The sequence below is a fragment of the Pleurodeles waltl genome, chromosome 9, assembly GCF_031143425.1.
Source record: "Pleurodeles waltl isolate 20211129_DDA chromosome 9, aPleWal1.hap1.20221129, whole genome shotgun sequence".
Lineage (NCBI taxonomy): Eukaryota > Metazoa > Chordata > Amphibia > Caudata > Salamandridae > Pleurodeles > Pleurodeles waltl.
Window position 1 is genome coordinate 517,626,088 of NC_090448.1, and position 14,026 is coordinate 517,640,113.

The window sequence follows — 14,026 nt, forward strand, 5'->3', positions numbered from 1 at the left end:
GCCACCCACACCAGTAGCCTTCCAAATCGGACTCAGGCCTTCCATTGCAGGGCCTGTATGTGAAGTTTCATTGCTACTTCGAGTTGTCATTTAAAACTTCTTGTTAAGCCTTAAACTCACCTTTTGTTACATAGAAGTCACCCTAAGGTATGCCGTAATTAGCCTATAGGGCAGGGTGTCATGTAAATAAAAAATCATGACATGTACTTTTCCGCTTTACATGTCCTGGTAGTGAAAACCCCCAAAGTCACTTTTGAGTACTGTGAGGCCTACTCCTCTCAGAGGCCAGCTTTGGGAATTCCTTAATATCTTTTTAAGCTGCAATTCCTGATCAGAAAGGAGTAGATACATCATGGTTCAATGATAAATCCTCTTTACTGGTTTAGAAAGTGGGATATCTCTGCTCTTACTGGTCTGTGTGACTTGCAGCCTGTCTCCAATATACGTCTGGGCTAAGTGATAACTACACTTTGTGGATTCCCTCTAAACAGCCACAAACACAGGCAGGGAGGGGGTTTCTGACAAAGGGCTCATCTGCATTCTGATGGGCCTTCCTGGGCAGGAAGGGTGGCGAGGAGCAGACACTTACACTTGATTATGGGAGTGCATGTCTCCACACAAAGGGATGATAACCCCCTATTGATAGTCTGGAGTCAGGACTGGTTTGAAATGGTGAGCTGTGCACTTCAAGGAGCTGCTTTGAAGTCACCCACACTTTAAAAGCACATTTGGGTGTAAGAACTGGGGCTCTGGTCCTGTCTAATCAGTACATTACTAGATCTTGGAAGAACTCTGCTGGAGTGACGTCTTTTGCTCTATAAGATGACTGTTTAAAGGAACTGCTTGCTGAGGACAAGGATAATGAGAGCCTACGCAACACCCCCAAAAGAAGGAGGGAGGAGATAAAAAGACAGTTCTCTAAAGGACCCCAACGCAACTCCTATAGGAAAGGGTTTGGTTCTCATTCCCAATCTGGCCACCAGAAGAAAAACTACCCTGACAAAAGTCAGCACCCCAAAAATTCCAAGTGCTATGAGTACTAAGAGTATGTCACTGAAAAGGAGATCCCAAGAGTCCACAAAGGCCACCACCTACCACTGGAGGAAAAACACCAAGGGTGGTTGGTGTAGAGATGAGGTAGGAGAGATGGGGAAGAGGAGCTTGTCGCAGTTAATGGGAGGGGCTTAGTGGGGTTACCCTGGTGTCCCTGGGTGACAGCGAGATGGTTCCTAAGATCCATATGCCCTCAAATACTAGAAAGTTTAGGCAATGGGTCACCATCAATAGGTAGGGTGTTGAGGCTCTGAGGAACACAGGCGCCAGCATTACTATGGTAAGGGGTCAGCTGGTGTCCCCGAGCAGGTGATTCTCCATGAATTCTACCAAGTTGTGGTGGCCGACAACAGAGAGAGTCAATACCCTGTGGCCCTTGTTCCATTTGAGTGGGGGGCGGGGGTGTACAGGACTTCAGAAGGTTGCTGTGGGCCCTTCCATGCATATGGACTCTTAGTTTGGAAATTATCCTGAAGTCCACTACCAGGAATGAAGTGGAGCTCATGGCTCACCTACCTACCTACTGGAACAAAAGCCCCCTGAGTAACCCCCCAGGATACTCCACATCAATGGGCTCAAACCCCGCTTTGAGAGGTCTGAGCTCACAATGCTGTTTGTGACAGATGGAGGACAGGAAGAGGAGAGTGGACTTCTCCCTGACCGCTTGGACTCCAAGGAGAAAGATGGGTCTGTGGAAGGAGTAATCCTTTCCCCCAGTCTAACTCCTGAGCAACAGAGTGACTGCAGCCAAGTGTTGGGACAGTTTGCCTCTCTTTTCTCCCTTACTCCTGGGATTACCCCTGTGTACCCATGATGTGTACACCGGGAACAACCTTCCTGTCAAGAATAAGCTTTATAGATTGTCAGGTAAGGTAAGGGCCAGCATTAAGAGTGAAGTCTCTAAAATGCTGGAATTGTGTGTGATAGAACCCTCCGGTAGCCCCTGGTCCAGTCCGCGATTCTGGTACTAAAAGCTACATCACCACGCACCACACCTGAACTGAGGTTCTGCGTGGAATACAGAGGGATAAATTCTGTTACCAATACAGATGATCATCCCATCTCCCGGGTTGATGAGCTGATTGACCGGTTAGGGCCTGCCCAGTACTTAAGCACCTTTGATTTTACATCAGGGAACTGGCAGTTTGCCCTAACAGACGGTGCCAAGGAGAGGTCGGCCTTCTCCACTCCAAAGGGCCACTACCAATTTTGTGCAATGCCCTTTGGACTAAAAAAAATACTTCTGCCGCCTTCCAGAGGTTTGTGAACAAGTAATTGCTAATACAGAGGTCGTCTCAGCAGCCTATTTGGATGACATAGCTGTCTTCACTAGAACCTGGAAGGACCCCCTCCTTCCCCTCCAGGGAGTGCTTCAGGCTCTGCAACATGAAGGCCTTTAGATCAAGACAACTAAGTGCCAGATAGGGCAGGGGTCTGTAGTAAAAAAGGGACACCTGGTGGGCAGGGGTAAGGTGCAGCCCCTCCAAGCCAAGATAGAAACTATCATGGCCTGGGAGCCCCGCAAAACCCAGACTGAGGTCAGAACATTCTTCGGTCTCACTGAGTTCTACAGGAGGTCTGTCAAGGGACATGGCACCATTATTGCCCCTTTGACAGAGCTGACTTCTAAGAAGCAGCTCAGAAATGTGATTTGGCAGAGGCATGCCAAAAGTATGTGACTCCCTGAAGCTAACCATGTGTATAGCCCCAGTGCTCAAGGCAGCTCACGTCTCCAAGGAGTTTATCGTTCAGACAGTTGCCTCAGAGCACAGCAAAGGGGCAGTTTTATTACAGCTCAATGAAGAAGGCCTTGACTAACCTGTATCCTTCATCTTTAGGAGGTTACTTTCCCGGAAACAGAGGTGGAGTGTTATAGAAAGAGAAGCCTTTGCTGTGGTTTGAGCACTGAAGAAGTTGAGGCCATACCTGTTTGGCATTCACTTCCTGATTCATACTGACCACATGCCCCTCAGGTGGCTAATGCCAATGAGGGGTGAAAATAAAAAATTGCTGAGGTGGTCAGTTTCCCTACAGGATATGGACTTCAGGGTGGAACATACTCCTGGGGAAGGCCACTCCAATGCGGATGTTCTATTCAGGTTTTTCCACCTTAGTGATGAGAACTCCCTAGAGCTTGGGTAGCTCTCCCCACTTTCGGGTGTGGGGGGTGGGGGTGAGGGATACGTGTTAGACCTGACAGCCTTAGGGTGGTTTAATGCTATTTGTATTTGATCACAGACTCCATCTTGACCACTGACTCCATTTTGTGCTCAGCTTCAGGTGCCATCACAATGGCGGTGCAGGTATTTTTCCACAAAGCTTGTTTTCTACACTGAACATGTGTTCGCTCTTCTCACCAGAGCAGGGAACTTATTGTGGGGGATGCGGCGGTGATAAGAGTGTACTAGGGTGGGAATGTTTTCAGCAGAAAAAGGTACAGCTGTCTCGGGAATGTGCATTGGGGCCTGGCCAGTTACTTTGCGTGTTTTAGACACAGATCAAGTACAGCCAGCATTTGAAGACAATAGCCAAAAGGAGGGGTTGATTACTAGCACCGTCTTCTTGAGTTAATTTAAGCTACATAAAGCAGGGGAAAAACTTAGCAATGGGACAGAGGAGCTCCTTTTGGGAGTGGACGCCCTGCCCAATAAGATCTCCTGTCTCAGCCACTCAGGGTTCCCTGGCTTGATGCTGGCAAGACAAGGATGATGATGGATTTGACCCCCATGGTGATGCATTTTTATTCTAAATTATCCACCTTGGCTGCGCACACACACATATATTTTCACTGCATATATTCATTGTTGATGTATTGCACATTCTCTGTTATTGTTTAACTGCTGTGAGTATTTTGGCATTTACACATGTTTTACTGCAATCAAGTTAAATGCTCATGTTCATATTTCCGTGTGCTTTTATTTGATACCTGGGAAGTGCCTTAATAAATTTGTTACTCAAACTAAGAGTGCTGCATTCCTTGGCACTATTTCCTCTCAGTTTAAAGCAAAGCAAAACAGGTAGGTGGTCTTCCCCCAAACGTTTTGCCTGCTTGCCTCACATTTTTGCAGTATCTTTTTGTTAGCCTTAGGGCTCTGAACACTTTACCACTACTGACCGGTGCTAATGTGCATGTGCTCTCTCCCTAAAACATGGTGTCATTGGTGTATACACAACTGCCATATTTAAATTAATTGTAGGTCCCTTGTAAAGTGGTAGGCCATATACCCTTGGCCTGTAAATTACATTCTACTAGTGGGTCTGCAGCACTGATGGTGGCATTCACACCAGTAGCCTTCCAAAACTGTCTCAGGCCTGCCATTGCAGGGACTGCATGTGCAGTTTCACTTCCACTTCTACTTTGGCATTTAAACCTCTTGCCAAGCCCTAAATTCACCTTTTATTACATAAGTCACCCTAAGGTAGGAACTAGATAGCCCATAGGGTAGGGTGCCATATAAGTACAAGGTAGGACATGTACTTTTAAGTTTTATATGCCCTTATAGTGAAAACCTCCCAAAGTCGTTTTTCACTACTCTAAGGCCTACTCCTCTCATATGCCAGCATTGGGAATTCCTTAATACACATTTGTATACTGTAATTCCGGATCACAAAGGAGTAGATATATCATGTTTCATACCATTGGAATGGTCATTATAAATCCTTTTTACTGGTAAACTCAGATTTATCACTACTATTTTAGAAATGCCACTTTTAGAAAGTGGACAATTCTCTGCTCTTACTCCTGTGTATGGCTTGTAGTGTGTGTCCAATACACGTCTGGGCTAAGTGACAGCTATTCTTTGTCCATTCCCTCTAGCCAGCCACAAACATAGGAAAGGTGAGTGTGACAAAGGACTCATCTGGATTTTGAGGGCCTTCCTGAGCAGGAAGGGTGGCAGGTAGCTGACACGTGTGAATAAGAAAGTACCTGTCCCCACACAAAGGGCTGATTATCCCCTACTGATATTCTGGAGCAAGGGCTGGGATATAAGGGGGAACCTGTGCACTTCAAACAGCTGCTCTAACGCCACCTTCACTTCAAAGGCACATTTGGGTATAAGTACTGGGGGCTCTGACCCTACCAAATCAGTACACTACTGGATCTGGGAAGAACTCCGCTGGAGTGAAGACTGCTGTTCTGTAGGGATTACCACTTTGCCCGGACTGACTGTTTCCAGGAACTGCTTCTCTGTTTTGCTGAGCTGCCCTACTGCCTGCTGATCTCTGCCCTGCTACGGACAAGGACTGGACACCTCACTTGAATCCAGTGTGTCAAAAAGGGCTTGTCCCCTGTTCTCCTGCAGTTTCAGGGACATCAAAGACTGCCTGCAACTCTCCTGGTGCTGCTGAACTCTGCCATCTGTGGATCCAACCCTTCCTTGCCAGAGGTACTTCTTCCAGTCCTGAGCCTCAAAAGTGGGTTCTGCAGCTGATTTCTGCAAAACCCGACACATCGTCAACAATGTGCCAGTTGGAACCGATGCACCCCTCCCCTTCAACACTGAAGCAGAGGCTGTCCGATGACAGCAGATTCAAAGCCTGCACAGCCCGACAAATACGCTCTGCGCGGCTCAACAACAAAGCATTACATTCATCAATGGAGCTTGATGCCAACGTGGGACCCAACTGCATGGAAAAACGCACTGCACCGCCTTTGCATTTTCTCCTCAACGTAGACACTTCCTCCATACAAAGTATTTCTTCAACAGACCCTGCATGGGTTCTGTAGCCTCCCTCGCGATTTGCCTGAACTTTGGATTTGCACTGATCCCTCCGACCTAAAGTAACCTTTTGACCGCTAGTGACTCCCAAGTACTATTTTTAGTTTAATCTTTAAAAATTTGTATCTCCACTTGTACTGGCTGGATTTTAGTTGTTTTACTCAGATAGTCTTTATTTTTCTACACTGGTGTGGAGTCGTTTGTGGTGTTTTCATTGCTTACCTCTGTGTGTGTTGCAAAAATACTTTACATATTCCCTCTTACATTTTAAGCCTGCCTGCTCTGTGCTAAACTACCAAATGGTGCACACAGGTTAGTTTAAAGTGTGTATCTGACTTACCCTGACTAGGATTGTGGTTCCTACTTGGACAGGGTGCATACCTCTACCAACAAGAGACCCAATTTCTAACAGAGACACCTAAAATCAACTCATTTCACAGTAAGAACTATAATACGAGTCATATGTTGCATGAAAAAAATAGAGAAACACAACAGCTGGAAAAAAACACACACTGTTCCCTCAGGCATTCATTGTTTACAGCACAGTCATTGCTGAGCAATCGATCAGTGGTTTGCCAATAAAGTTAAGGGCATTAACACATAATGAGCCGTTTCAAAGCTGGATTTTAATTACTGCAGGTTAACACACCCGGCAGCACCTGTCCCATGTGAAGCCTTCATCTTAACCTTTGCAAGACGTCTTTCTGACGTTTACACTTTATGGAGTATCCTCGCCACTACGGCTTCAGTATGTTGCCTTTGCTTTTTCTTCACTAAACGCTTCCTATTGTTAGCGTTTAAATAATTAGAGTTTTCTTTATGCGAAAATGGTTAATGAAAATGTTATTACATTACACTCAAAACGTGCAAAAGAGTAAAGTTCTACGAAGTTGTCCCTAGTAGCCTATTTAAACCTTTGTTTGGGTACTGAAGGGTAACATACAAGTAGTGAACACTTAATACTTAATTTCGTGATAAAGCAACATTAACAACCAAGAACGAATAAGCAAGTGTTTGCTAGCCAAACGTTTACAAAAAAAAAAAAATCACAAAATAAGAGAATAGTAAACTTACATTTTCCTGCAATAAAGGGGTGGCTTCATTTTCTTGGGTAGTTACATAGTGCCCGTGGTCCGCGTTGATACTGTGCCAGTTCGAATCCATAGTTCTAAAGTAGAACTAAATCTATCAAAGAGTGAAACTAAACGAAAGAACACTATACGGACGGGACACAGTCCCTAGCAGGAGGGTGCAAACTCCATCCACAGAGAGTTCTTAGTAGCTTTCAAAAACACTCAGCTGGCAACGTAACGACCCGTCCACAACTTGCCCAAACAGTCTACTGAGACCGAATTCTGTTGTTGATTACTGCCTCTTTTGGTCTTGTAATTACGGTAATCTGGGCGAAAGTTGAAGTATCCGGAAGCTCCAAACCAATCACGTGTGGGATTGGCTGGGCGAGTGTATCAATTGGCGATTGGTAGCGAGAGCACAAGTGAGAATGTACCGTTTTCTGGGATTGGTCAGATTTAGCAAACGTTCATTTGTTACGAGGCTTCGAGAGTATTGTGCGATTTGTTGGAAAAGGCTTCTTTGGATTCTATATGGGTTGTAGCCGGCGAATTTCACGTGCTTGTAACACAGCACGTAGCTGCTGCACACCTTCGACCTCCATTACGTAAGTAATCTCAAAGGGTTACTCGCTGTTCTGCGAGACGCTGGTTGCTCGCTAGTTAACCGTCCGAGTTAGACAGCATCCACGCCAGACACGAATAGGCAGAGGTCTGTCGTGTAAACGTGAAGCATGCTTTTAAGTCGAGTTGTCACCAAAGCAGGTTGCATCTGGCTCAGTGATGTCTGTTGCGGGATCCGACAGCCACCCGCTCGTTCACGAGCAAATTATGATCGGTTTCTCTTACTAGTTTAGTTCACGGGGTTGTACGAAATTCGACATCTTTATAATGGCCACTGGCGGTCTCTTCACACCTTGGGTTGCTTTTCCTCACATGTATGCGAGCTTTACTGAACACCAGCAAATGAGGATATAGATATAATGGCATGGGCATGCCTGTACTGCCCACCCCCTTAAACATGCCAGTGCTTCAACAGGGGTAGTAGACGCTATACGAACACCTGTGTCCACCGTGCCCTTTACCTTGTAGTCTCATTTTTTTCCTTGTCCGTATGCGAGTGCGTTATTCAGTTCTGGTGTTTGCTTTGTGTTTTTGAATTTGCAATCCTGATTTCACAATAAGATTAACAGGATTACAAGACCCAGGATGCAAATAAAGAAATCTACACAGGATCACCATACTCGCGCAAAGGGCACTCCTCGAATAGTATTAGTGTGACAGGCCAGATCAGTGGTACTCATAACAGTGTATTCAGAAGTATGTTTTAAAGTAATGTTTCAAACAGGAATTTAGAAACATTCAGGGTTGCACCCTCATCCCGACAACAATGCCAGCATGAACTAAGTGGTACCTCTATTGTTAGGTGCACCTCTTGGGTGGCCTGGGTTGCCACTATACATGAACAACATTATAGATTATTAAATTAAACACACGCGAAGGTGTAGAATTGAACAATTGCCTAGTATCACACAGTTTGGTCAAGTGGGGAATCTGGGATTGAGCCTGCGTTTTTTGGTTTCACATTATGCAAGTAAGCCATTAGATGTACATGCTTTATGTCCCCTACGCCCACTTTACATAGCCCACCTTGGAGCCTCTGGTTACACCACAGACCAAGATTCTTGACTCCTGGGAAAATGTTTGGGAGTACCCAGTGGTCCAGGGTGTATGAGCGCGCGTTCAAAGTAGTCCATGAAACGGTCTTATGAAGGTCCAGGTATCCACTGGCAACATTCAACAACTTGAACAGGTGCCAGACTGAGGCTGGGATTTCAAGGCACTTGGTGTGCCTAAATTCAAAACCTTTTCAAAGATGTTGGCTTGTGCATACATTGCTGGTCTGTAGTTAAAAAGCAGCTCGGAATGCTATTGACCTTGTAGACTACGAGTACTCCTCAATATGTTGAAAACCAGTTAATCAAAACAAAGTCCAGCAATTCGTAAATGGCTCAAACTTTCATTTTGCTTCTTTTTCAAAACTAAATTTTAATGTCTGATCTTGAAATTAAGACTGTATTGATTTAATGTTACAGTTAGAAGTGGGTGAGCCACTGCAGACTGAAGCCAGGTGCTTGGCTCTGGCCCAGCTTGAGGTCCTTTTAGACACTTGAGACCAAAACTAGTCAAGTTTTAATGAGGCTTCCACCTGCCACCCATGCTCTAACCTCGTGCCAAGAATTAAAGACAGTGGGTGCCAACAATATAGAGACAACCCTTTCTGCTCACAAGGACCAGGTTACTCATACTATAATGCAACAGTTGTCCCCGTGGGGCTCGTTTGTCCAATACCTCTCATGTGACTCAAAGGCATGCAAAATAATTCCATCCTCATTAGTTACTGAATAATGACAATTGCGCACATGACACTTATCTCTTTTTTTATTAAAAATGCTTTATAGAAACTCCATGCAATATATACACTAATGTTAGTGTAGACAATGCAGTGCTCAAATGGTCAACATATATACACAAAACATGTACAAATAACACTGTTCAAAGACCCAAGTTGCATGATAAATTTCAATAGTTGAAGTAAAATTAGTATCCATTTGTATACAATATCTCCTGGCAAACTTCAATGCTAAAACAACCCGAGGAGGGGTGTCAACTTGTCAACTCATATTTACTTGTCAGGTCTCAGCTTGACTAGTGTCATTTAGTTAAGGCGCCACACTCTGTGTGAGCATAAGGCCATTCTTAATTGATGGTTTCCACCTTAATGTGCGAAACTATCAGCATAAATTATTTGATGTATCATGTGGCACGTCACCACCACTTGCTGTTGTCTCCCTGCTGTCTGAGTTAATCTGTGACCCCTGTTTACTTAACACATTCCGAGACAAGTGTTAGAAGTTTTAGCATTGAATATTGCAAGGAGATAGTGTATACAAACAGATACTAATTCTCACGTCAGCTGTTGAAAATTATCCTACAAGTTGGGGTACTGAATAGTTTTTGTACATGTTTTATATATTGATCTTCACCGTGTCTTCAGCATTATGTATTACACTGTATATATTGCACTAGTTCTTATAAAGCATATTTAATAGAAGAAGATATGTGTCATTTGCCTAATTTTTTATTATTCAGTACTTATTGAGGAATGGAATGATTTTTCATAACTCTGAATCACATCAGAAGTACTGGACGAATGAGTCCCTCTAAACAATTGTTGGATTATAGTAAGAATTACAGACAAAGAATTAACATTTGATGAAGAAAAAGAAAGGCTGACATTTATAATATGAAACCAGAAAACATATGATCAATCCTGCTTTCCCCGCTAGACCAATTGTGTGATCTTTTATTTCACTGTGCCTCCTTTTCTTTCAATATCATATATGCAAACACTTTGAAATATGCAAGTTCAGGATGTGCACGTATCGTGTGTTTGATTTAATAGGCTATAAAAATGGCTCCATAAAAAAATAAGCATCTAGGCCACATATAGCTGGACTCAGGGTGGTGGGGGATGTCTCAGTGTTTATAAGTTCATGTTTAAAACACATTTTTAAATGAATGCCTCTATATACAGTGAAATCAGATGTACTAAGGTGAAATGCTTCTGCATATTAAAGAAATACTCTTTTTATATATTTTGAAGAGACTTTATCTTACAGATATACGATGTTTGTTACATGATTTAAATGTCAAACATTTACACAACTCAACTTGTGCATGAGCTCTTAGCGCCAAACCAGGCCTCAGGATCTTCTTGTTGAGTTAATTTGTTAGGTTGCTTACCTCTGTCTAGAATACTGAATACGAATTTACCTGCATATGTTAACATTAGGTTTTTTAGATTGATGTTGATTAATTGAAGAACACAGCTTTGTTTTCACCAGTATACATTTTTGAAAAATTATCGTTCAATATGCGTGTCTACTTGAGGGACAGCAAAAAAGTGCGAATTTGAGAAAAACATTATGAGGCAGATGGGTTTATCAAAGAGGCAAAGCAGAGTGTAAGTAATATTGGAGCCCCGTTGTGCTTTGCGATCTTGGTTCTCCTACTTGACCAAATTGATCTTGGGCAGATCGCTTTTTCTCTATGCCTTTGTATAACTTTGTCCTCTTTGCATTTTTAAGAACACTCAGTCATTTACAAAGGCATATTTATGGAGTAAGTCACCAGCACAGTTTTTATTCCTACTTTTATCATATTTAAAGTGGTAAATTTGACTGATCATGACCACCCGGTCCACTGCTATCACAGATTTGATGAAACACATTCTAGTCCCGGTTCAGTTTTTGCTCTTAAATTGTGTTTGCAATAAAATGAAAACATGAAATCACCAATAGATTCCAGTGTTAGTCTATAATGTATTCCAAAGTTGTACACGTACGTGGTGCTAAATGTATGTAACCTTGATTTCCACCTTGCAGCTTTCCAAGGAGATGATCAGTCTTAACAAATGACTGCAAATCTATTCTCCGGGGAAGTTGGGAGGGGGCGTGGGAAGGTTTGGGTTGGGGCAGGGCAGGATGGAAAAAGGAAAGGTAGTAAAATGTAGGTGTGAACGCAGATTCTATGATACATGACAGAATATGCAAAATTATATGATTTACTCTGCACTACGCACCTATGCCTTGGTAGACATTTTTAGGAAACTATTTCTGTGAGAAGCACAGCCACACCGTCGTTTTCTCGAAATGTTCTGAAGACTGGTGAACCTCTGGTGAGGGTCAGGCTAGCTTGGCACACCATGAAAGAACTGGTATTTTTTTTACTGAGTCCCCTTCCAGAAACGTAGGCCCTTTTGTAGATTCAAATGGAGCAGTGCAGTAAAATGCCTTATTTGCCCTATTTTTGAAGAGATTATAATGAGGAATGTTAGATCGTTTTGTAACAACTTGGTTTGCTGTACAGTTCGAGGTGGATCAATGATTTTTCCTCATACGATTGTGTTAGAGAACACATACAATTGTTGGACATTTTAAAGCAACACCTGAAACTTCGATCCTCTTTTTTAGTCAATAATTTGTAATATTGTGGTTTATATTGTTAACTAAATAATTTTGCATTAATTTGCAATTTTACGGAGAGGTTTATTTAATAGTAACATTAACTTTGAAGACAAATTTGCATTACAAGTTTGTGTAGCTGTTTCAACTGTGTGGCGTTTCACTTAGCTTCAGAAGTGTAAGAACCGGTACGGTTGTAGATTCCTACTTTCCATTTTATACACATCATTCCCCATCTTGACTTTTAAAGATGGTAAGAGCCATGTGTTTTCTACTTTCCAGAAGTGGAGGGGATCATCAGTGCTCTTTTTCCGAGCATTCATCCGAACTACAGCCAGAAATGGGTGCAAGTCTTGGGGTTATGTGTTTTCTACATAAACCACTCATAATGGAGGACTTCTGGGTGACGCATGCTGTGTGATTTGCCGTTATGAAAGTTTCTTTTGTACTGAAGGCTGAAGTAGGTGTTTTTATCCATTTCGATTTATTACAACATGGACATTGATTGGTATTGTTAGCGCGTTGGTCCTTAATAAATAAACGTACAAGGTGAAGCGTTTAGGTCGATGAACCTTTTGATTCGTATGGGGTATCCTAGCTATGACATGACCAATGTACACAGTAATCAATGCACAAATTCAATATCATTAGACAAAGTATTAATCAGTTAATCAGGAAAAACAAAATTGACCATCACACCATGACATTTCAGCCATGAATAACCACGCCTCAATATATGTTTTAGTGGTTTTATTGCCCTTTTTGTTACAATACTAAGTCATGAGATTAATTTCAAAACTCAATCAATTTAATAAAACCAGCAATTAATTAGTCAGAAGATGTCATGAACATAATCTAATCAAAGCTTGCATCAGGGTACATTCTAGAGCATTAGCACAAATCAATAAGAAGATCAATCCCAATAACCCAATTAGTGTCATAAGTGCAGCATAGTTGTCCGTCAATCATATGTCTTGTAATCTTCTCAAACTGTCATGTAAGAGAAGCCTTATCTAACCCAGATTGGCATTAGCATGTAGGGCGTCATGCAAAAACAATTTTGGAAAACATGAATTTAGAGAAAAACATCTAAACTAATGATAACGCGTCCCTTTATGAGTTATTATTACACATTGGGACTCGTTTTAGGCCAATGAATCTTTTGACCCTGATTGAAGACACCTTAGGATGAGATAGCTAATCAACATGTCAATCAATACGTCAATAATGTCATCAATATTTATAACAACAATGCATTTCACCTTAGTCAATGACATTTAATTAAACTCAAAACACCACCATGACCTTTCAGTCATGAATAACCACACCAGTTTAGTATGAATTTTGTGATATTTATTTCCTATTGATTGCAATTCTACTAATGAGTGTATTAGTCTCAAAACCAAGAAACCCATTAACATAGTCTCAACATGGCAACTCTGATAAGATTTCATCAAAGTAAGAATCACGAACATCAGAACATAACAAGGCGTGAACATAGGCTATCTTTAGCAGGGTATCATTAGCACATTATTCAACAAAGCATTGATTCAGTCCTTTGTCTATTTGCGTCAGTTTGTGAACCCCTCTCAACTAACCTCTAATTAGCATTGGCATGTTGTGCTTGATGCAAAACAATTTAGTAACACCAATTTGGAAAACATCTAACTATGGTCTCTGTCAAAAGAAAAGCAGTTAGTACCTAGAAAGGAAAAGCAAACAGACAATCACAATTTCATTGTCATATAGTTACCCTCCAAGTGTGGGTCAGTACTCAGGTTCAATCTTCGTCTTCAGGACATCAGTTGATTCGCCATCAGTCAGGAACTCAGCTCTGGTTAAAGGGGCACTTCCCTCATAAGGAGGTAAAGTGTAAATGGGCAATCTAAGGACAAGGATGGTTCTAATTTAAAATTATCAAGTCACTAAGCAAAGTGACAAAGTCTCTGGATCATAGCAAATCGCGTCAGCATCTCTCCTTCTCCTAATTCTGATTTACTTCCTGGTGTCAAGGGTTTTTATCCCCTTTTCGTTGTACATTCCCCTAAAATTCGATTGGACAAAAGGTTGCACTCCACTATCTTTAACCAATTAACTTTACATTAGGTCATTGAATTTGTCACCCCATAACAGTTCTCGTGCATTTTATTGGTCC

The 14,026-nt window shown here is 42.3% G+C and overlaps 2 protein-coding genes across 3 annotated transcripts in view; one reads left to right on the forward strand and one right to left on the reverse strand.

Annotated features, from left to right (window-relative positions):
• Positions 1-7,219, reverse strand: part of SLC38A6 (solute carrier family 38 member 6) — a 324,618-nt gene extending 317,399 nt beyond the window's left edge. The window contains exon 1 of one of the 2 annotated variants that reach the window (XM_069207408.1): positions 6,849-7,219. In XM_069207408.1, the coding sequence (XP_069063509.1) occupies positions 6,849-6,938 (90 nt within the window). In that variant the 5' untranslated portion in view covers positions 6,939-7,219. The remainder of the gene's footprint in view (positions 1-6,848) is intronic. The other variant, XM_069207409.1, reaches the window with a different exon arrangement.
• A 106-nt stretch (positions 7,220-7,325) lies between these two features.
• TRMT5 (tRNA methyltransferase 5) overlaps positions 7,326-14,026 on the forward strand; it is a 58,616-nt gene continuing 51,915 nt past the window's right edge. The window contains exon 1 of the mRNA XM_069207406.1: positions 7,326-7,452. The gene's annotated coding sequence lies outside the window, so the exon portion shown is untranslated. The remainder of the gene's footprint in view (positions 7,453-14,026) is intronic.